This window comes from Salvia hispanica, chromosome 5 (assembly GCF_023119035.1).
Source record: "Salvia hispanica cultivar TCC Black 2014 chromosome 5, UniMelb_Shisp_WGS_1.0, whole genome shotgun sequence".
Taxonomy (NCBI): domain Eukaryota; kingdom Viridiplantae; phylum Streptophyta; class Magnoliopsida; order Lamiales; family Lamiaceae; genus Salvia; species Salvia hispanica.
In genome coordinates this window covers 37,221,762-37,245,291 of record NC_062969.1, presented here as the reverse complement: position 1 = coordinate 37,245,291, position 23,530 = coordinate 37,221,762, and the positions used below count along the sequence as shown (strand labels likewise).

At 37.8% G+C, this 23,530-nt stretch overlaps 2 protein-coding genes, 2 long non-coding RNA genes and 1 pseudogene across 4 annotated transcripts; 3 read left to right on the top strand and 2 right to left on the bottom strand.

Annotated features, from left to right (window-relative positions):
• Positions 1-502: 502 nt before the first annotated feature.
• LOC125187599 (oligopeptide transporter 5-like) lies at positions 503-3,332 on the top strand. The gene is made up of 5 exons (XM_048084224.1): positions 503-740; positions 818-1,257; positions 1,328-1,998; positions 2,059-2,317; positions 2,392-3,332. The coding sequence occupies exons 1-5, from the start codon at positions 659-661 to the stop codon at positions 3,193-3,195; spliced, it is 2,256 nt and encodes a 751-aa protein (XP_047940181.1). The 5' UTR covers positions 503-658; the 3' UTR covers positions 3,196-3,332.
• A 2,922-nt stretch (positions 3,333-6,254) lies between these two features.
• LOC125186081 (putative late blight resistance protein homolog R1B-16) lies at positions 6,255-9,067 on the bottom strand. Its single transcript, XM_048082393.1, has 2 exons — positions 7,213-9,067; positions 6,255-7,134 (listed from the first exon to the last, which is right to left on the bottom strand). Exons 1-2 carry the CDS (start codon positions 8,924-8,926, stop codon positions 6,518-6,520), a joined length of 2,331 nt encoding a protein of 776 aa, XP_047938350.1. The 5' UTR covers positions 8,927-9,067; the 3' UTR covers positions 6,255-6,517.
• Positions 9,068-10,051: 984 nt separating this feature from the next.
• Positions 10,052-11,628, top strand: LOC125186719. The gene is made up of 2 exons (XR_007170490.1): positions 10,052-10,177; positions 11,181-11,628. It is a non-coding gene; the product is annotated as an uncharacterized LOC125186719 (long non-coding RNA).
• Positions 11,629-12,938: 1,310 nt separating this feature from the next.
• On the top strand, positions 12,939-14,309 carry LOC125189965 (annotated as a pseudogene).
• Positions 14,310-21,939: 7,630 nt separating this feature from the next.
• LOC125191090 lies at positions 21,940-22,519 on the bottom strand. The gene is made up of 2 exons (XR_007171050.1): positions 22,482-22,519; positions 21,940-22,418 (listed from the first exon to the last, which is right to left on the bottom strand). It is a non-coding gene; the product is annotated as an uncharacterized LOC125191090 (long non-coding RNA).
• Between the last annotated feature and the right edge of the window lie 1,011 nt (positions 22,520-23,530).

Genomic DNA, 23,530 nt, shown 5'->3' with positions numbered 1-23,530 from the left:
TATAATTTAGACTTGTTGAACCACTACAAACTCCGGACATGTTACGCATATTGATGATTGGGATATTTTTGTGGGTTTCTGATATAGGAGTGGTATTTTTTTCGATTGTTATCATGCATAGTTCGGAAAAATTTTCGTTACAATATCAATATTTCAAGTATTTAAGTATATTTATAGTCGTGGAGCTTCGTTAATAAATCAATAGTCTGAGTATTAAATGTAATTTTCTCAATTTCCTTCTGCTAAAATATTACTCCTAGTACAATAAATTTCATTAACAAATGAGAGTACTAATTATTTTTTGGTACAATGAGTCATCTTTTCCAAAAGAAGTAAGCAAAATATAGGAATTACAGACATGAATAAGTGGCATAGTGATTTTTGGATATTGAACAAAAGAAACTGTTTTGAGGAACCTATGTCTGGTTGGTAGTGTGTAGTGTAGGTGTGACTTGATACTCTTAGAAAATGACAGCGCCAGTTTCTTCATATCATCTTGTTCATGTCGTAAGTCATAACTATAACCTTTATAATAAATTATTAATTCACTCAGCAGGGGAAACCAGCCAAACACAAAGGTTATAAACAACAGACTGGAATGTAGATTTGTCTCAAAAACTGCACCTTTTTTTGTTGTTTCTGGAGATTCCTGCCGTCGATGGAGTCTGCTGCAGAGAGCAACACTATGATCCCTGTGCCGTATGATCCCAAGAAATCTGTCGATACAATAGCAACAATCGGTACATGCTTTTCATTCTTCTTTGTTTTCACTCTACTCAATTAATTGTGCATACTGATGGTGTCAAGTTTTGTGCAGAGGAGGTGAACGATTCTCCGGTGGAGGAAGTGCGGCTAACAGTTGCGATAACGGATGATCCTACGCTGCCATGTCTGACGTTTCGGACATGGGTGTTGGGGATGATATCATGTGCAGCTCTAGCATTCTTGAACCAGTTCTTCGTCTATCGCCAGAACGCTCTCACTGTAACGTCTGTATCCGTTCAGATTTTAGTCCTCCCCATCGGGAAGCTCATGGCTGCAACTCTGCCAACCAAGGCATTCAAGATTCCTGGGACAAAATGGTCCTTCACAATGAATCCAGGGCCCTTCAACTTAAAGGAGCATTGCCTCATCACCATCTTCGCCAACACAGGCGCAACGGGTGTTTATGCAGTCAACATCATCACTATTGTGAAGGCGTTTTATCATCGGAAAATTGACCCGGTGGCAGCTATGCTACTCACACATAGCACACAGGTATGTATCAAGTCATACCTTATGCTGTTTCCATCTTTGAACTATGTTTGTTGATGTTTTTCTGGTGCAGCTTCTAGGGTATGGCTGGGCTGGAATTTTCCGGAAATTTCTGGTGGACTCCCCCTACATGTGGTGGCCTTCCAACCTCATTCAAGTGTCTCTCTTCAGAGCATTGCATGAGGTTGAAGTCAGGCGAAAAGGAGGCCTCACACGGCTGCAATTCTTCACCGCAGTCTCTGTTTCGAGCTTCTGTTATTACATAATCCCGAACTATTTGTTCCCTTCCATCACCGCTCTCTCCTTTGTTTGCTGGATATGGAAAGATTCTGTAACAGCACAGCAGTTAGGAGGAGGGATTAGAGGCTTGGGACTCGGCTCGATCGCGCTTGATTGGTCGACCATTGCAGCTTTTGTAGGCAGCCCTCTGGCAACCCCTGGCTTTGCTATAATCAACTTGTTGGTTGGCTTCATACTGGTTGTGTATATCGTGATGCCAATAGCCTATTGGAATAACCTCTATAACGCAAGGAGATTCCCCATCATTTCTGCACATGTCTTTGATGCAACTGGAGCACCATACAACATATCAGCAATCCTGGATGAGAAAACCTTTGAATTCAGCAGTGAGGGATATGCTAGTTACAGCAAGGTTAACCTGAGCATCTTCTTCGTATTGATCTACGGTCTCAGCTTCGCTGTATTGGCAGCTACTATATCACACGTAGCGCTCTTCCATGGAAGGTAAGCGTGATAAACACATAAATTCAAACTGTTGAAGCTATAACTATGGCCTCGTTGCAGAACAATCTGGCAGCAGACGAAGGCCTCATTTCATGACAAGTTCGGAGACGTACATACTAGGTTGATGAGGAAGAACTATGAACCTGTCCCTCAATGGTGGTTCCACGGCCTCTTGTTGGTGGTTCTTGCGGTGTCCATGCTTGCTTGCGAAGGCTTCGGAAGGCAACTACAACTTCCTTACTGGGGCGTAGCGTTGGCTATCGTGTTGGCCTTGGTGTTCACCCTGCCTGTGGGTGTCATTGCAGCCACAACCAACCAGGTTCCTACACAATTAATTTTGTTTCATTTCATGAATAAATACTCCTAACATCAACATCATTGCAATTTGATCAGACAGCAGGACTGAATGTGATCTCCGAGATGATCATCGGCTACATGTACCCGGGAAAACCTCTAGCCAACATTGTCTTCAAGACCTATAGCACCATAAGCATGTCTCAGGCTATTACATTCCTATCCGACTTCAAGCTCGGCCACTACATGAAAATCCCTCCAAAATCGATGTTCGTGGTTCAACTCATTGGGACGGTGATCACTTCCTTAGTGAGTTTCGGCACAGCCTGGTGGCTCCTCACCTCCATAGAATACATCTGCGACGAAACAAAGCTACCTCCGGGCAGCCCGTGGACCTGCCAGGCAGACGATGTCTTCTACAACGCTTCCATAATCTGGGGTGTGGTTGGGCCCCTCCGCATGTTCGGGAAGCTAGGGCTGTACCCGGAGATGAACTACTTCTTCCTGTTCGGGCTTTTGGCGCCGGTCCCCGTGTGGTACTTTGCACGCAAGTACCCCGAGAAGAGATGGATCAGCTGCATCAACATGCCCCTCATTTTCTCCGGGACATTGGGGATGCCTTTAGCCAAAGCTGTGAACAGCGTGTCGTGGTTTGCAGTGGGGATCATCTTCAACTTGGTGGTGTACCGGAGATTCAAGGGGTGGTGGGCACGGCACAACTACATCCTCTCGGCTGGGCTTGACGTCGGGGTGGCCTTCATGGGGACGCTGTGTTACTTCAGCTTGCAGTATTATGACATCGCCGGGCCTAGCTGGTGGGGCTTGCCCATCGACGATCACTGCCCCTTGGCCAAATGCCCCACCGCGCCTGGTATCAAAGTTGATCAATGCCCTGTCCACTGACACAGACAAGACTCACTCAACACTCCAATTTCATCATCAAAATCCTGCTTTCAATCAACTTGTCATGCTTAATACTATTGTACACAAACAAGCTATTTAGCTTCCCATCTTCCTGCAACAAATATGATCATTAATTATCCTTTCTTGTAATAACTGAAAAACAATTAGCCTCAAAGAAACATTGAAATTCCATGAACCCAATACAGGATGATTAGCTAAACGAGCTATGAACTGATTTGATCAACCTTGAGTAAAGGTTCAGATTTATTGGCCCTAAATCAATAATCTGAAGTTTTGTAATGAAAAATGACACCAAATTTTCCGGCAAGAATATCACTTACCACATCCAAAAAAAAAAGTAGAAATTTTTTTATAATCAGATCACTGGGCAAGTTCATTCTTGACCACCTAACTTTGGTGAAAGACCAAAGTATAGCAGCATACATATCAACATAATAATTTTCCAAGGATTAGATCAATAAACCCAAAATTGAGACGAATTGGAAGAGAATTAACAGGAAACAGAGAGGACCACCAAGGGGCTCCTGTCCCTTCAGGATACCTTCTTCACCAATTGCATACACCTACAAAACCAGTGGAAATGAAGGTTTTCATTATCTAGTGACAGTGCCTATCAACAACTAAAAGCCTAAATCAAACTATCACTTATAAAATATATCTGCACTGAGGGCTTTGGAGCCATTTTCTTCTAATTCAGGGTGTACCTTAATTGAGCAGGAGCTTTAACTACAGTCTATAAACCATTACATGACCTACATCTAGAGAAATCTATAAACAATAAGATGCACATAGTCAATTAGCAAAAATTCTGTGTCAGTTAATTAGCAAAAATGTTTGGTTAGGTAATCCAGCTAGTATTGCTAAATTATGGTGTATATCCACAATTTTTTGCACATATATGTTTCCGCCTTTTTAAAACAGTCCATATTTACATATTTTCTGTTAACTTATCCATGCATGTATATCTCTATAACCAATTAACCATATAAATAATTTTATAAATCATATTTGACTGATTAAGAAAATATTTTGATATAATTTTATAAATCTTATATACTTAAGGAAGGGAACAAGAAATCTCAAAATAATATTTACTGTATACTAATCTGTGATTTTTTGTCATATTCAAATTTTACTATAATATGCATATAAACCTTGTTTAGTTAATTAAGAATTTAAGATATATTCATAAAATATACAGAGGAAGGAGATTATGGAAATCAGAGTTGGTCGATCATTGGAATAATATCTACTGCATACATATATATGTAAATTACGTAGTGATACCGAAACACGTATATATATGAGAGCAAGGGTGGTTGAAAATTATCAAGTAACTAAAAATATTTGTAATTGCTTTTTAAAAGAAGTAAAGAAGAAGAAGAAGAATGGCAGCCTCCTCTATAAAGTGTATTTGTTGGTCACCCTTATGCTTATTATTTCCACCGGTACGTCTCACACTCTCAACTTTCTTCTATATCTCTCTCTCCATAATTAAATTAGTTGCAAACAATTTATCATGATGATTTCATTGATAGATTTATAAAGAAATATTCTGATTAATGTTACGTTGTATTCAGTTGGAATGTCCGAGGAAACGTGCGGAAGGAAGATATTGTGTGTGAACGGCTCGTGCTCTTGCAGTGATAAAGTTGCACGACCGGAGGCCACGTGCAACTCTAACAGTGATTGCCCACCGTGCGACACCGGAGATGCATTGTGTGTGGAGGGCTCGTGTAGCTGCAATTAGCCTTATATTATGTAAAAGAATGAATAATTTGGATTTGTCCCATTAAAGAGAATATATGAAATTATACGTGGATACACACAAAATAAAGTTGAACAAATCTGTTAGTTTTTTTTACATTGCAAATCATACAAATTATATCGGTGTTATGGTTGTTAAAACAAAAATAAATTTAGTTTTTGATTTTGTTAATAAGTTATCGGACAACTCTCACTCCGGTATTGAAAAGTATGAACAACATCAATCATCGTGTAGATGTTTTTGCATCAAATATTGGAATACATAATAATCCTCTTATAGTCTAACCATTTGAAACAAACAAAAAAATGCAACAAGGTTGCAAATAAAATAGCATAACCACGTAATGGAATTGGTGCTTGACATATTCCGATGTGCTGGATGCATACCTCCACCTCCACCTCTAAAACGGCCACCTCCACCTCGAAAACGGCCACCGCCACCTCCACCTGTACTGCCACGGCCGCCACCGCCTCCACCGCCACGACCACCTACTAGAATGAGAGCGTCTAATATGATCAAACTAAGAAAGAATAGCCTTAGCATGCCAGGATAGCGTAACCAGATCATCATCTACCAACTAATCTTACTTTTTTTATCATCTTATTTCAGCATTGGATATTGAAATTTTAATGCATTCGAATATCTAATGCTTCAACTGGAATTTTATCTTTACCTAGGCAGCTACTATAAAAATTATTTTTCCTAGCAGATATTAAAGTATTAGATGTCTTTTTGTAACATTACAAATTTAGGCCTACTAAAATTTGGGAACTAAACACGAGATAATAGAATCGGTTTACTAAAATAGGGCCTTTCTGTTTTATAGTATTATTTCTTGTTTTATAAGGAATGTGAATTAATTATTTTTTAAATAGTGAATTAACTTAGGGTATATGGCTGATTTTGTTATGCGATTACATTTCACAGCATCTTTTTTTTTAATCCCAATTGCGTATGCCAGAAGATACTTTGGTTATTTTTGCTGTTTCCTAACAAATCAACGATTCATTTTTCAAATTAGTTAATATAGTGACACTTACCTAAGGCCGTGTGTTCGAATCTCGACGTGACTACTCACATTTTTATAAAAGCAATAACAATACGGGGTTGACAATTTAAGATATGGGATGAAGGAAAAAATATGAGTGCAATTCAAGATGTGTTGAAGAGAAAACATATGCAAGATGTTGTGAATGTTTTGAAGGAAATTCAAAGCACAAGGTATATAAAATTTGTAGTTATATGAATATAGCCAACCTCCATTCAAGCTATAAGTTAAACTATTGCAATGCAATCTTGGATAAGTTTATACATAATTTTTAGAATATTACAATTCTCCTTTGAAGATGAGAAAATATTCAACCAAATATTTAGAAAACATAAGCTCCTCCATCTATCCTTCAACTTCAAAGCTAGGACCTGCCAAGCTCTGCTTTGCTTCATTCATCACTTTGTTCTTATCAAACAGACTAAAAAATCGAACCTTAACATGAAAAGGAAGATCATCACCTTGTAAATCCATCTGTTCCTCTACTATTTCACCACTGATTCACCACAATACCTTGTCCATATATTTTGGAGAGTCGGTATGTATCCAATTTCAGACGGAATAGAATCCAATTCTTCTAATCCACATAAATGAAGCTTCTCAAGGCATGGAAAGATGGAGCTTGTTTCTACAGTCCAATTTTTCAGGCCATCACACTCCCACAATTCCAAGTATTTGAGGCAAGGGAAATTTCCTTCAAAGATTTTCCACTTACCAGTTCCAAAACATCCACGGAACAACTTGAGCTTCTCAAGAACGGGCAACGAATCTATCATTTCCAATATCGTTTCCCATTCAAAGTCGTTGTTCATATTAAGAGACAAATTCTTGAGGGTTTGGGGAAAGGTGAGCGTATACAAAGAGGCATTCCCTCTAAAATCATACTCACACGAGATATAGAGGGATTCTAATTTACACAAACATTTAATATTGCTCAGATAATAATAATCATCACACCCTATTAATCCCTTGCTCCCTTCATATATTATCTCCAATCTATTGATATTGGAAAATCTCTTAACCACCTTTTCATCCCATTTGAAATTGAGTGCTCCCTTAAGTACAACGAGATTCTCCATGATGACGGCATCACTCGAAGGATCTGGGGGAAGCACAGATTCCATCTCAATATACTTCAGTTGATGCATTTCCCAAAACTCAGTATGTGCAATAAAATTACCTATGTAAGGAATGATCAGAGTTTGCAAATTCCAAAGGTGATTGAAAGAAGAAGGCTTGTGTTCATACTTGTCTGCAAGGTGTCGCAAGTTAACATACTGAAACACACGAGATATGTGACCGTCAGCTTGTATTGTCCTCAACAATCCAAAATTCCGGCACCGTGGAACTTTGCCATGTTCGCAAATGATGGAACGAGCATGTGACATATATTTCATGTCTTTGACGACTTTCTTCTTTGAAGTGTTCCTGCGTATGACAACGCGGCGATTGCTTTTTATTCCTCGAGGACTAGATTCTCCTACCACGTGATAAAACCCTTCCTTTTTGCTCTGGTTCACGCATAGATCTCTTAACAAATCATGAACTTTGACTTGTTTTATATTTCCAATACACCCCAACTCGGCAACCAGAATGAGATTTCTCTCAACTAAGTCCTTTAAGAACCCTTTCCCAATTGTTCTCAAACTTTTTCCATCTATTGGTTTAAGAAATCCTTCGGCGACCCATAACTTGATGAGGTTTGAGGTGCGAATATTTTCATCTTCCTCAAACACTCCCATGTATAGGAAACAAGGCTTTAAGTAGACAGGCAAATGATCATAGCTCAATTTTAATAATCTCAAGCAATGTTTATCATTATCCAAATTTATGACTAAAGTTAAGTTTTCTCTTATCGATTCCCAACATTCTTGTGTGTGTTCCATATTTTTCAAAATACCTCCCACTACAACAATTGATAGAGGAAGTCCTCTACAATTGTATGCAATTTCCTTTCCAACTTTCTCCAAACCAAGAGGAAAGGGTTCCTCTTGAAACACAGTTTTGGATAATAGGATCCAACTACTAGCCTCATCAAGAAACTCCATTGAATGGCTATAATGGTTGTTCAACAACCGAGAAGCCAATTGTGATTGCCTAGTTGTCACTATTATCCGGCTGGAATTCCTATTGTTAGGAAAGAAATGTTGTATTTCGTTCCAAGAATCAACATTCCATACATCATCCATCACAATTAGAAACCTTTTACCCGACAAATATTGGTAGAGCTCTGATCCTAATTCATTTTCACTCCTTTGACCTAGATGTTCCTTTTTATTGTTAGTGGCTTGAGAAACAAGTTCGCATAGAATTTCTCTTGTGTTATAGTGTTCAGAAATAGTAGCCCAAGCACAAATGTCAAAACGCTCCTTAATAACTTGTTTGGAATAAACAGTTTGAGCAAGAGCGGTCTTACCTATCCCGCCCATTCCTGTGATCGGGATAACTTGGCGACTGCGTTCGTCTGCAACGAGCTTTTCCATGATTCCATTCAAGACATCATCAGAAAACACCATCGTGTCACTACTCTTCTTCCCAATGGAAGAAGAGACGAATCCACGCGATTGATCACTGAGCACTGTGTTGATGTCCATCACCGTTGTCTTGATCCGATCCATTTCTCCTATCACATTTTGTAAACCTTGATACAACTTGACCAGTTCATCATCATTGTCGTCGTCATCATCATCATCATCGTCGTCGTTATCATCATCATCGTCGTCGTCGTCGTCGTCGTCATCATCATCAGCAGCACCACAACCACCACCACCATCATCATCGTCGTCATCATCTTCATGATGCTTGGTTGCTTTGGGTGTACTGTGCTGAAGCTTGTTGACAATATGAGATTCAATAACATCCTCAGCGGCATAAGCTGCATCTGCAATACGCATCTCTAATGGATCTGCTTCATCGGTGTCAGAAACAGGGGACTTGTAACCTTGGAGAAATTCTTGCAGGAAGATAATATTTTGAGTGAGAGATTGAATTTGGTGTTTATGGAGAGAGATGGGAGGGGAAGGATGGTGCTCGATGTCATCTATGAGACTCATTAGAGACATCAAAGCTGCATAAGCCGCCATGATTTAAGTAAAACAGACGATTTTATGAAAATTTTGGATTAGAAAAGCTTCTTGTTAGAGCAATGTTGAAGAACAGACTTATGAGCTGTTATAATTGAATTAACCATGGCCCAATTCATGCTCTTCTGGGATAGGGTTTTCTAAAAGCAAGTCGTCAAGTTTGACATCATGTACTAAGTTGACTAATAATGATAATAATGCAATTGAAATATAAGCAAGCAAGTATATATACTATAATTTACTATTCCCTTTGTCTCTAAACAATAGCTCTTCTTTCCTATTTTTTGTCCATCCTAAAAAAAATTAATCCACTTTCAATCTTCGAATCTATCTATTTGAATATATAAAGCAAGTGCACCGAAATAAAATTTGAATATATTAATATTATATAGGTTTAATGTTCGTCATTTATAAGTACACTGCAAAACTACTCACATTATCATTTTAGGAATGATTTTGTTTGATCCCTATACATCTACTTGATTTGGATGATGGGCCTATTTTTATTCGAGCCCATAATCTAACAAGGCCAACAAAATAAAACAATCTCCTAATATTTTCAAATTGGGCCTCAAAAAGTGCAAAAATATGTTTGCGACGTCTCTATTATAGGAGTTGTGTGGTTGAGTCGCGGATGTGTCACTGAAGCATGATAGTGACAACACTAAATGATCCGAAGTTGTTGGTATGCCCTGAATCATGCATTTGGATTGGTTTACATACCAAATAGAAGATAATGGTATATTTGTTTTTTCTAAACCAATTCTCAATGAGTGAGAAGAAAATATTAGATTTAAATTTGTTACTAAATATGTAGTTTTAATATTCTCTTATTCTCCACTTAACTAACAAAACATATCTTTGTTAAATCTTCCGTCCAAAAAACGTCTCACTTGACGGAACACATCACATCTAAATTACCTTATAATACTACTACACTTTATTTAATTAAAAGTTTCATCCCAATAGTTAAGCCCAAGAGTAAAGAAAAAACGAAATCATACAATTTCTTCAACAGGAACAAAATGAACGACGCCGCCGACAGACTGAGACGTCGTAGAGGTAAGTTTCTGCCTTCGTGCTTCCTTCATTTATTTTTCTTGAATTTTTGGAGTTAAATTTTACGGCTTTTCTGATGCAAGCTAGATTTTTAGATTTAGATTTTAGGACTCTTTAACAAAGAGAATTAAAAAGAGCATGTTAGATAATTCAGCCTATTAATATTAGGTATATTGGCTCTTAATATCACATAATTTTCAAAAAATTGGTTTTTCCCTGTGAACTTTCAATTTGCCAAATAATATCACGAACTTTTACCCGAGTATGTTATTTCCCACCAGCTAAAAAATTCTACATATATTAATGGATTGAAAAACAATTTTGGAGGGTGTGCTTCAAGAAAAACTATCTTCAAAGAGAAGAATTTGAACTTCGAAGTTGTTGTCGAGAAATTACGAAAAAATCATCTATATCATGATATTATTTGTCGGAATTTTTTCGACGGTGGGAAATCACAAACTTGGATAAAAGTTTGTGATATTATTTGCCAAATTAAAAGTTCATGGGAAAAAATAAACTTTTTAAAAGTTTTGTGATATTAGAGACCAATATCCCTTAATATTACGATTGTTTTGGTCTTTTAATTGCCAAGAAATTACCACTATATCCCAATGTTGATTTGGGAACAAGAAACTAGCATATTGATACATTAATTCTTTGACTGATTTCTCTGAAGTAGTTTTGAAATTTGTGAAGAGTGTATTGGAACATTAACTCTTCGACTAGCTAATTAGAGTTTTGGCTTTAGTTTTAGGTAATTAAATAAGTGACATGCTCATGTAATATTTACATATAACTTTGTATTGGCACCCATCCCATGATCCATCCCTCCCTTTTCTTTTGCGATTTCAACATCACCTCCTTCGTTTTCCATAAATTATTTGTGAGCTTAGACATGATGTAGGTAAATGTAGTAGTAAAAAATTAGTACAAATGCTTTTATTTTGTTGTTATTTCATTATGGTCCTAATTATAGGAGTGATGCTTCTGGTTTTGTTGGATGAAGTTTGTTGCATAAGGCAAATGTGGGATTTCATTTTGGACAAGGATATGTTTGATGCCATAGTTTGATGCTTTAGATGATGAGTATGAAGGAATTGTGGTAAGAGCTCATGTCCTCATGTATTCGCCTCTGCACACAATTGTTGATAAAATTGGAATCATATATGCTTCTTCCAGTCACTATGTTGATAAAGACTTTGGAAATGGAGTCCTGAAGATAAACATGATCACAATGATCGATTACCAACTTGGTCTTCCGTGAATAAAGATGGTGTGCAGTTTGCTACGGGCACAACGACTTGGACATGGGAGGGTGATGGACTGATGGTGGTGTGCAAGAAGTTTGGTGGCGATTAGGGACAGTAGTGTTAGGATCTTTAAGTCCTCTATTACAACTACTCCTATTTGCATACTAATCATGTTTTCCTTACAGTCATTAAAGATTGATTTAAGCCTAAAATCTTTACAATTCACACAGTGCATGTGCATAGACAAAGCCAATGGAGCTTTTAATATGGACTAGTGTCGATTTCTGCATTGATTTATGTGTTTTCATTCATCTCTCTCATAAACCTAAGAAAGAGGTATTGAATCGAAAAGGAAAGGGAGGGAAATTTGTTTCGCAAAGCAAGTATTGAAGATATTAAATCAAATAATATACATATAAATAGTACATACTCCATTTTGGACTGAATTAGGGTAAATCTGTTAGGTAGATATAAATCAGAGAAACAAAAACTGGATATCTGAAAGTCGTGTTTATCACTTTCAGATCAAATCAATTTCGGGGTTCAGCCAAAAATGTTTGATTGGATAAAATTCAGAGTATTAGAAGATCATATGTCTGTATTTTCAATTATTATGAACCAAAAAATGATCAGTAGAAGAAGAAGATGAAACAGTGTAATGAAGCATTGCACCTGTTGGGAGATGAAACCGAAAATAACCGAATTTCAAAGGTTTCCAAAATTGCAATTTAGTCCTTCGAATTTCGGAAATTATATTTTCGGATGAATTTCCGATACAGTAACTTTGTCGGAAATAAAAAATTTAGTCCTTCGACCCCAACCAGGGGCTCTGCCCCTTGGACCCGCCAGGGGCCGCCGCCCCTTGGACCCCGCTACCCGGGGGCGCTGCCCCCGGACCCCCGTTCATCTATCTTGGAGCTTCGCTCCTAATATTATAACGAATTCAAATAAGCGTGCACTCCGCACCTCCATACTTAAATGATGTATCATTATAACAATAACCGATCATTCAAGTTAATCCAATTACGCTAAAATATCTAACAAAATCTAGCTAATGTCTAAACTAAAAAGATAAGTGTATGAAAGAGGTGGTAAATCGACGAGGAATTAAAGAGAGGGAGGCGTGACAACTCTATTCATTATTTTTCATTATTTTCGATCAGATCCTTGCACTAATATAAGTGCTTGTGAATTAAGACATATTATTCGCCTACTTGGAAATCAAATCTCCATTTCTCACAATTAATTACTTCTCCAAAACAAAACCGCTCATCTTCCTTTCTCCAAATATAATCAAATTAAACCGCGATTATGAATGACAAATAAATATTAGACTAGGTTTAATAGGTTAATTTTGAATCATAGACCTATTAGTTAAGAGTCTAATACCTTAACCATTGAACTATTTAATTTTATATTACATTCAATGAAAACAAGGAGTATATTCTACACTATGCGGAAGGGATGGACATGTTATTTTTAGCTCGACTCAGTGGAATATTTAGGCTCTCCGAATGGCCGGTAGGAGGTGGCCTATTGTGTTCAGATCCACACGAGTTTAAATTATTTGTTATGGTACGTAAAACTAATCAAGGTTGTTAATTAAGTTTAAACATGGCATGAGAAACAAATATCTAAAGCCAACTAGTTTATTTCATGTTATATTAAAAAAGAAATACTGGTGCATGTACTGTGACACTAAAATTTAATGAATTAATTGAATTTTGTTACATAGTGCAAAGAAATACTCGTGCTTGTGTCTTTTACATAATATTCACTAGCACTCGTCGTTAAAGGTTTAGATCATCTACATTTCTTGAAGATCATCTTACATTTTTTTTGTCCAACAACCAATTGACAAATTAGAAAAATTCCAAAAATCGGGGTGTCATGAATTTCCAATAACTGAGCCAAGTTGAGTACTATATAAAAGTATCTCTTAGAGCAAGAATAAATTAACAAAAGTAAAAGCAAAAATTGGTCCTAAACATATGACCATTTTATTTTTTTGGTCCCAAACTTTATCTTGTGGATTTTTTAGTCCTACACATATGACAATTTGATCATTTTGGTCCTCCGTCAAAAGTTCCGTTAAAAACTTAACGGTCAACGGATTTAATCCGGTTTTGACCACATTAGTCTTTTAATCCTGATTTTTAATTCACTAATTATTCTCTAATTACTTTAACAAATATTCTTTTAAAATTAGAATTAAATAAATAATTTAAATATCTTTTAAAACTAATTATTCCCTAATTAAATAAATAATTAGAATTATTCCCGTCCTCTGCCGCCCACGAGCGCCTCTCCGTCGTTCTCTCTGCCTACCACCGCCGCACTCACCTCCAAGAGAACCTCTTCTTCGACGGCCCCAACGCGGAGCTGGCATCCAACTTCGCCGCCCTCCGCATCCGCTTCTACGACCTTGACTCCCGCTGCGTTCTCTCGCTAAAATCGAAGCCCCAAATCTCAGGCGGAATCAGCCGCATCGAGGAGCAGGAGGAGCCTCTCGACCCCACCGTCGGCCGCCACTGCGCCGCCGATCCATCGCGGCTCCTCCTCATCGAGCCGTCCGACATAATCAGGAGGGTGAGGGAGGAGTTCGGTTTGGGCGGGAAGGGTTTGGTATGTTTGGGGGGTTTTAGGAACGTGAGAGGGGTTTACAGTAGAATGGGCTCAAATTGGAGCTCGATGAGACGCTCTACAGCTTCGGCACGAGCTATGAGGTCGAATGCGAGAGCTCCGACCCCGATGAAGCCAAGAATTTGATCCAAGGGCTCCTGCAGAGCAATGGAATTGAGTATAAGTATTCGGAGAAATCGAAATTCGTCGTTTTTCGATCAGGAAAGCTACCTGGAATATTTGTTAAAATAATTAGGGAATAATTAGTGAATTAAAAATCAGGATTAAAAGACTAATTTGGTCAAAATTGAATTAAATCCGTTGACCGTTAAGTTTTTAACGGAACTTTTGATGGAGGACCAAAATGATCAAATTGTCATATGTGCAGGACCAAAAAATCCACAAGATAAAGTTTAAGACCAAAAAGGTAAAATGACTATATGTTCAGCACCAATTTTGGCCTTTACTCAATTAACAATGCCTTTCGAAAAAGATATTTTTAATTAATTAGTCGGATTTATTAATTTATTGTGACAAGCTTTCATTATAGGTAGATTTTGTTCTTTAAAAATAAATTTATGTTTCGACTAATATCTTATCTATGCAACCCCCACGAAAATTCCCATGAATTTACAATAAAAATTGCACAAGACTAGCAGAACAAAAAACCATTTATGGATAAGTCATCCACAAGTGGTATATTCTATAGATATTTGCAAAAATAATTTATTCAAATTATGATGAGAATGTGTGCAGTTTTATCCATGTGTAAAATTATGACCCCATCCCACCTTATCTTTTCAGTGATTGTAAAACACAAATGTATTTTCGCCAAATCAAAAGATTATATTATTACTTGCTAGTATTATTTAAAGAGGGCTGGCCCATTCAGATCCTTCTCCACTAAGGCCCATTTTATACTATGAGCTATTGAATTTATTACAGCCAAATCCTATCTCTTTTTCGGCTACAGAACATGTCACATATAACTCGAAATGAGCCCAAATTTAAATCAGCTTATTATTTTTTTTATGTAGGATAGTTATAAAATGCAAACAAACTCTAAACTTTTTAATACAGTGTCAACACAACATCAACACAGTGTAAAATTTCAAGATTTTGATATCAACACAATATCAATACAATGTCAATACAACATTAACTGTTGACACCATGTTGATATTTTTTGTTGCTGCTATATGTTGATATTTTCTAAAGCTTCAGATCATAGTTTGAAATTTGTACAATATATAGAGTTTGTATTTGATCACATTCCACCGTCGATTTATCTATCAAACATTTGGGAGAATAAATGAAAGTAAATATTTCCAACCAAATGCAAAAAAATATAAAATTTTCAAATTAATAATATAATACTGGGTTTTAAGAAATGTAATGAAAAGTGAGTGGGAAAAGTTAATGTAACGTGAGTCCTACTTTTATATATTAGTTTTACAATAAAACGTGAGTATGAATGAGTTAGTAGAATATGTGATCCACTGCCAAAAATGGTAAAAAAGTAAAATGAGATAAATTTTTTGGAATGGACGGAAATGAAAAAATGGAACAAACTTTCAGGACGGAGGGTGTATTATTCAGGCCTCTGAAATTGGGCCTTATTTAGGGCTTCTAAAATTGACCGAGTTATTTCTTAGGAGTGGAGTTGGATAGAGGATGGAGACGTTTCTTAATTAATTAGTGTGGAGAAATAGAACTTAACAACTCTGGTAAATTATTTCACCCCAAGGGAATGTCATCGTTATATATATTACTCCATTCGTCCTAATAAATATGAAACGTTTGATTTTCGGCACAGGATTTTATGTAGTGTTGTTTTGTGAGTTAAAGAAGAGAGAGTAAAGTAAGAGAGAGGGAAAAGTAGAATAAAGTTATTTCTATTTTAAGAAACGTTTCATTTTTAATAGGACAATCCAAAAATGAAAACGTCTCATTTCTAGTGAGACAGAAGGAGTATTTTATTTTCTAATATGATTTTAAAAGTATATGTAATATACTACTAATCCATTTTCTTTTACTAGTTGATAGTCAGGACTCCAACCGTAATGTTCCCACGACCCCTTTTGCCCGTGGTCAACCTAAGATTCGTACATGGGATGATTCGTGGTCAGTGTTGTTTCCATAGGCTATTGTGTCGAACGGAATAGTTAGGGTGGAGATCGTGTGGTATCCTTTGTTTGTGCCTTGTTTGCAAAGAAGACTTTGCGTAGCAGCTTTGCTATTTTAAGTTAAGCAGCTTTGCTTTTCGTTTCTCACATTTATTGTATACGACTTTCTCTAATTATCATTTTCTGATATCGATAGTTTTATGATTTGCTATGATGATTAGTAGATGTATTCTAATTTCGATTTGTTATATTTATTGGTAGATCTATTTTGATTACGATTTTCTCTCATTGTCTTAGTCTAATATACAATACACCCATGTATGGGGTTTTGTTAAGTTGAGATTTTTTAACTTAGTTAAGAATTGAAATGTATTTTCAGCCACTCATCCACAATATTTTCGAAATGTCAACTGCAAGTAGATTATGTCAACTCATGGGCATTATCATCAATAGCCTGCACATCAAATGTCAATAGCCTATAGTTGACATTATATCATATGTGTACGGTTGACATTAATTGTATATGTAGTTGACATGGATTGTACACATAGTTGACATTATATGTGTGTAGTTGACAAGAATTGTAAATAAATGCTCATCAACTACAGATTGCAGCAAGAAAATCATAAAAACTCAATCTAATTTCAGAAATCAATTCTACCACCACCACCACCACTCAGCAGAGGCGCTGTGCGAGGTAAACACGTCGGTTAACACCGACAACGGCGTCACGTATAACAACATCTCTGCACTGAGGAAGCGCTCCTTCGCTTAGTTCAAAGTCGTCCAGAATTTCACGACGCCCCCGCCACAAAAGAGGCTCAACCAGTTACCGACGCTCGTCGGCGACGAAATCATGCCGCAAGCGCAAATCCTACAGTATCAGTACGAGACAATAATCTCACAACATGTACGTCTTTGATTTAATTCAATCGATTTTCCGGTACGTCGGATTTTGTCTGCATCTCAATCGTATCTAATCTGAGTTTTGATTTTCAATAGACGAAGAAGATAAGATTTGAATTGGAGGAGCGGCAGAAGCAGCAATCTTGATTGCTCGCGGCGGCGATCGGCGAAGGCGTGATGAAGAAACTCAAGGAAAAGGACGAGTAGATTCAGAGAACTGAAATTACCATTATGCCCTTTCCTAATTAATTAATCCTCAAATAAATTTCATGCGGCAAATTCTAGATCACCCATTTAATAAAAATGAATGACTGATAATGCATCTCAATATCCAATTAGGCTAAAAAATCTCAATTGATCACAACACCCGTATATGTATATAAGAATTACTCACATATTCTACAATATTCTACTCTATTATTTTATAATCAATGTATCTAGTTTGTTCTCTATAAAAATTTAAATATTTTATTCGATAATACTATATTTAGAAAATTTTATATAATTCTGTTAGTTAAAAAGTAATAATTTAACCATTGAACTATTGAATTTTATATTACATCAACCAAAACAAGGAGTATATTTCTGCATTATGCGAAGGGGATGGACATGCTATTCTTGGCTCAACTCTGTGGAATATTTAGGCTCTACGAACGCCCAGGATGGGCGGCCTACACCCCCCCTCCCCTCCTAAATCCGCCATTGCCGTCAGATCCACACGAGTTTAAATTATTTATTATCCCTTCCGTCCAATAATAGATGTCACGCTTTCTTTTTTAGTTTGTCTCACGAAAGATGTCACATTTCCTTTTTTAGGAAAATCTCCCTCTCATATTAGTATAAATATATTATTTTCTTTCTCCACCTAACACGCAAAATAACATCTTCTAAATTTCCGTGTTATTCCCCAACTATGTCATCTATTATAGAACGGAGGGAGTAATACATAAAACTAATCAAGGTTGTTAATTAAGTTTAAACATGTAATGAGAAACAAATATTCATGTTATACTATAAAAGAAATACTCGCACATACATGTGATGACATTAAAATTTTAATGAATTAATTGAATTTGGGATATTGGCATTTAATATCATGGAACTTTTAAAAAGTTGGGCTTTTCCCACGAAATTTGAAATTGGAAAATACTAATATCACGAACTTTACACCGAGTAGGCCTTCAAATTTAGTCCGCGGGTTTCGGGTATACCCGATCCCGACCCAATACCCGACGGGTCTTTGGGTACCCAAAATTATGGGTTGGATAGTTAATGTTAGGATTTTTCGGGTTTAAGGTACCCGAAATCGGTATTAGGGTACCCGACTAATATCCGATTAAACCCGATTAATTATGTATTTGTGATAAATATTTTTATTTAGTATATGGCCCGTAGGGTAAATTTAGGGTAAATTTATTTAATCACATGTAGATTTATGCCAAAAATTTATTTATTTTAAAATTAAATAGTGTCTATTTGTCTAATGTATATTATATATAGTCATAGAATCATAATCTAGAGAAAGCTACTCCCTCCATCCCCCAAATTTTGACACAATTTACCATTTCGGTCCGTCCCTGAAAATTTGACACACTTCACTTTTACCATTTTTGGTAGTGGATCTCATATTCCACTAAATCATTTCTACTCACATTTTATTATAAAACTAATACTTTAAAAGTAGGACTCAAATATCCCACCAACTTTTCAACTCACTTTCCATTACATTTCTTTAAACCCGTGTCGGGTCAAAGTGTGTCAAAATTTGGGAGACGTGGGGAGTAAAACATTAGAATTGAAGTATAGATTTTTAATAATAGTAAATAAATAGTATAGTATTATTGTGTTATTTTTAATAATTTATGTTCTCATCACAATGTAACTTATATAAAAGAATAAATTTGAAATATACTAATTTTAGGGTTTATGGGTACCCGATTAGTTAGGTTCGGGTACCCGCTCCAGGTATTAGGGTACCCGAATTAACATATAGATCGGATATTAAGTATGATATTTTTGAGATTTTGGATTTTTGGTACCCAAATTTACAGGCCTAACTGTTCACTTCCTCGAATCCTAGCCAAAATAGAATGTGGCAAATGTTTCCTGACTAGTATTAATTTTGTGTATTGCGTATAAATTTAGTTGTTCTTTTCCAACTAACTTTTTTCAAAAAAAAAAAAAGCAAAATAGTGGAGTACATTTTCAGGCTAATAAGAAGATACTGGCTGGAGGAAAATAACAGCACAAAAGGTTGTCTCTACTAATTCTAATTCTTGAAACTCATGTTGTGTTGAATCAACACTTTTGCTTCTTTCTCCATTTCAAATATGACAGTGGTGACGGAATATACTCATTTAAGTGGGAGTTTTTCCTCAATTAGATAAAAGTTCCAATAGAGCATCCGCAATGGTGCTTAGGCCAGCCATTCTCTTCTCTGTCACGTCAGCAACACTAAAAAAACCACCTGGCACGTCAGATTTAGGCCAGCCATAGGCCAGCCGCAATAAAAATAATTCAAAATATACTACATTACGGAATTAAAATTGCGATATACGGAATTAAATTTACGACACACATATACGGGAAAAATAATCCATTCCATTAAAAAAAAAAGTACAAAGATTTTAAAAAAAAATACATGATTTTTTTTTTTTTTTAAAAAAAAGGCCTTCAACACCCGAGCCCCGCCACTCTCTACTCCTCATCGCCGTCGCCGTCGTCCTCCTCGTCGCCGCCGCCGTCTCCCGCGCGCCGCCGCCACCCGTGGTATCCGAGCCCACGTCGGAACCCCCAGCCGTGACCTCGCGATCTCTAAATCGGCATGCATGCTCTCGAGCACCTCGTAAAGAAACCTCTTCTCCGTGGGGTCAGTGGCGTTCTTCCACTCTCGGAAGACCTGTAACATCTGAGCCCGCGTTTGGTTACGCGAATGGAGAGTGTACTCGAGTGGGGCGGTCCCGCCCGGAACTTCTCCGAGTCCTTCAACAACAAGAAGCACTCCCATAAGGTGAACTCCTTATACTTCCCCTCCAAGGGAACCGACTCATGCGGCTATCCTTCCGGCGGCGTCCCCGCCCTCGCCCACTTCCGAGCCGACGGAGGGCGTTGGGCGCACACCGCAAACGGCCCACCGCGTCCCCGTGCGTCCTCCCCACCCCTTCCGACCTCCTCGTTGGCCGAAGTCCTTCCCGTGCGGGCAGCCGGTTCTTATGTGCAGCCCCGATCTTCGCCACACATGTTGACGACCGGGTTGTTCGTAACGCCGGATCGTCGCACACCTCCAACCACCCCTTGGCCACCGCGGCGTACTCATCCTCCGTCCACTTCTCCCCGCCGTTGCCGCAACTGGCCGCGATGACTCCGCCGACCGCCTCGCCCTCTTCCCCTTCCCCCCTCGTCTTCTTCCTCGGCGCGGCCGGCCGCGCCGAACGGGAGTATCATCGTCCCCGAGATCGATCCTCATATCATGCAATGACAGAATTAAGGTCATCGCCAGTGAACTGCGTCTCCACCGGGGTCGACGTGTGAGACGAAGCCGTCAAAAAATCACGCGAGGGCCGATATACCGCGGCCCCTCCCGATGACCCCTGCGTACCCCCTCCGCATCCTGGGACGCATACCGTGCGGCATCCCCCCGCCACATCATCCCCATATCTGCCGCAAGCATCATCTCGTCAAGCCGTGATCCGGGGCATACCTCTCACCCGGCGCCGAATGCCCGCTTCACTTCGGCCGCCGCCCGCATCCCCCCCTAAGCATACCCCCCCACCCCTCTCTATCGCCCCCGCGCTCGGCCGTCACTACTCTATCCCCATCATCCGATTCCAAGGATGTTAAAACCTCGGGGCCCATCTCGGCAAATTTCATCCAGCATCCCACTCTGCACCGTGGGAGTCTCGTTGTTCTCGCTCTGTCGCCGGACTCGGACTCGTTGCTGCGGTCCATCACTCGATGATGCTCTTGAACAAAAAGTTTAGAGAGAGAGAAAACTCGTTAAAACAAGCGGTGCAAATGAAAACGAAACGGAAATCGCGTTTATATATGATTTAAAAAAAAAAATCAAAAATCGGTGCTGGCCGATCGGGCTCCACAATGGCGAAGCTAGCTGATCGGCCAGCCTGCCAAGCGATTCGAGCGATCGGCCAGCCCATCACCGATCCGCTCGCGTTTGGCGCCGCCGATTGCAATGGTTCAAGCTAGTTTATTTGCTGGCGTAACGAATCGGCTAGCCGGTCAAGCTAGTCCGACCATTGCGGATGCTCTTATACATTTGACATGTTTAACTGGCTTCTTTTACTTATTAAGACATTTGACATGTTTAACTGGCTTCTTTTACTTATTAAGTTCCTCATTTGATTTGTGGAATCAAAAGGAAGTTGAGGAATCCAATAAAGATGTTTAGCAATTGCCTCATTTTATACTTACACTTCATCGGATTTAATTTATTTTGTTTTGCTTCCCTCTTCGCATTTGTTCAAAAGATTTTTTATTTTTATTTTTTTAGTCCCATCATATTGCTTATTCTAGGATAAAACAAGATAGTAGTATATGAGAATTGAGACATTCTAGGATAAAACAAGACTATGTAATTGGAGAGTGAATATTACTTTATTCTTTGAGTTAATAATTACACTTCTTCGCGTACAGTAGATATTCGAACTATCAATTGATTAATTGTGTAAAAAAATGTTTTATCAATTTATTAAATGTAGAAGAAGTGTTATAAAAGGTTAGTTACTTTACAGAGTCATTGTTTGGCATGTGGCTGAAAAGCATCATTGTTTGGCAATCGGCGTGACAAGATAATGTTAAAATTGCACGATAATCTAACCAGATACAATTTCTTTGAACATGTGGCTGTAACAAAATACAATTTCTTTTATTGAAATAAAAGGTAGCACAAGAGTAATGACATCAAGTAATGAATACGAGTAATTAAAATGAAATGAATACGAGTAATTAAGTAAAACCTTTAATAATACATGATCAATAATGCAGAAGCGTAATAAGCCAAGTAGCGCCACAATCCGAGATCGATAGATGATGAGCCACTGCTTGCGGGCCGCCCCGGCCGCGCTATGTTACTTCCGCCGCCTGATGCGCCGCCTGTAGCGGCGCGTCCGCCCTTCCCACCACCTCCGCTGCTTCCACTTCCGCCGCCGCCTCTGGCACCGCTGCTGCTTCTGCCGCTGGCAGGAGCAAAAGCGGAGGTGAGGATGAGACTAATGATGGTGAGGACCAAAACAAAGTTGATGACACGATGCATTTTGTTGATTTGATTCCAAATGATTTGTCAAATCTGATTTATAGCACCTTTAATTTTATAATAGCTGCAGCCTGCAAGGGAATTATTATACTTTACGAATATAAAAATGGAGGAAGCTGGGAAAGGAAAATTACGTGGACGTAACCAAGTTTATCCGACCAAAGAAGTTTTATCGGAAATCCAGAAAGTTGAAAATCAAAGAATAGTTTCACCGCCAGATATAAATTGGAATTTTTCTACTCCCTCCGTCCCCCATTCGCACATATAGTGAAAATACAAATAATTTGAAGATTTTTTGGAAGATTTAACGTGTATGAAGTGTGTGCATAATCTTCTTGTTAATTATTTACAAAACATGGTTCAATAACAAGAGTATTTACCTTTCAAGAAAAATAAAGTGTGACTCTTAATTGGGGACGGACCGAAATAGAAAAGTGTGACTCTTAATCGGGGACGGAGGGAGTAATTAACAAGATATATACAACGATTTTATTACATCTTTCTTCTAGGACTAAAATCAAATGTTCAAAGCAAATTCATTTTAGGACTTAGGTAGATAAAAAAGTTAAGGTGATTTTAGAATTAAATTTTACGATGATTTTGTCATGAAACTACCACATTCCTAATATATTATTCCCTCCGTCCCAAAATATTAGACCAACTTTCCTTTTTGGGATGTTCCAATATATTAGACTCATTTCCTTTTTTAGTAAAAAGCATCTATCTTATTTTATCCTCCATCTACTTTTTCTCTTCTCTCCCTACTTTTTCCCTCTTTATACTTTACTCCTCTCCACTTTAACTATTTAAATATCAATTCCTTAACTCATGTGCCCAAAAGAAGTGTGAGTCTAATATTTCGGGACGGAAGAAGTAGTTGTCTTGAAAGTCACACGTTCCTAATTATAATATTAAATGTGATAGAATTTTGATAGTAAATAATTTGTTTTGATTCGTATTCAATGATTTAATCAAAAAGTTGACTATCAACAGTATTTTGATCAGATTAGTAAGTTAAATATCATTCTTCTACTTTTAATTTTCAATGCAATTAAGTTATCAGTCTAGTCAAAACATAGTCGGCAATAAATTAATGGTTACCTATAGACTAAAATAAAATATTGGACAAAAAAATCGAAAAATGTAAATAACCAATTTTTTTTATTTTAGTGTGTTTATAAAA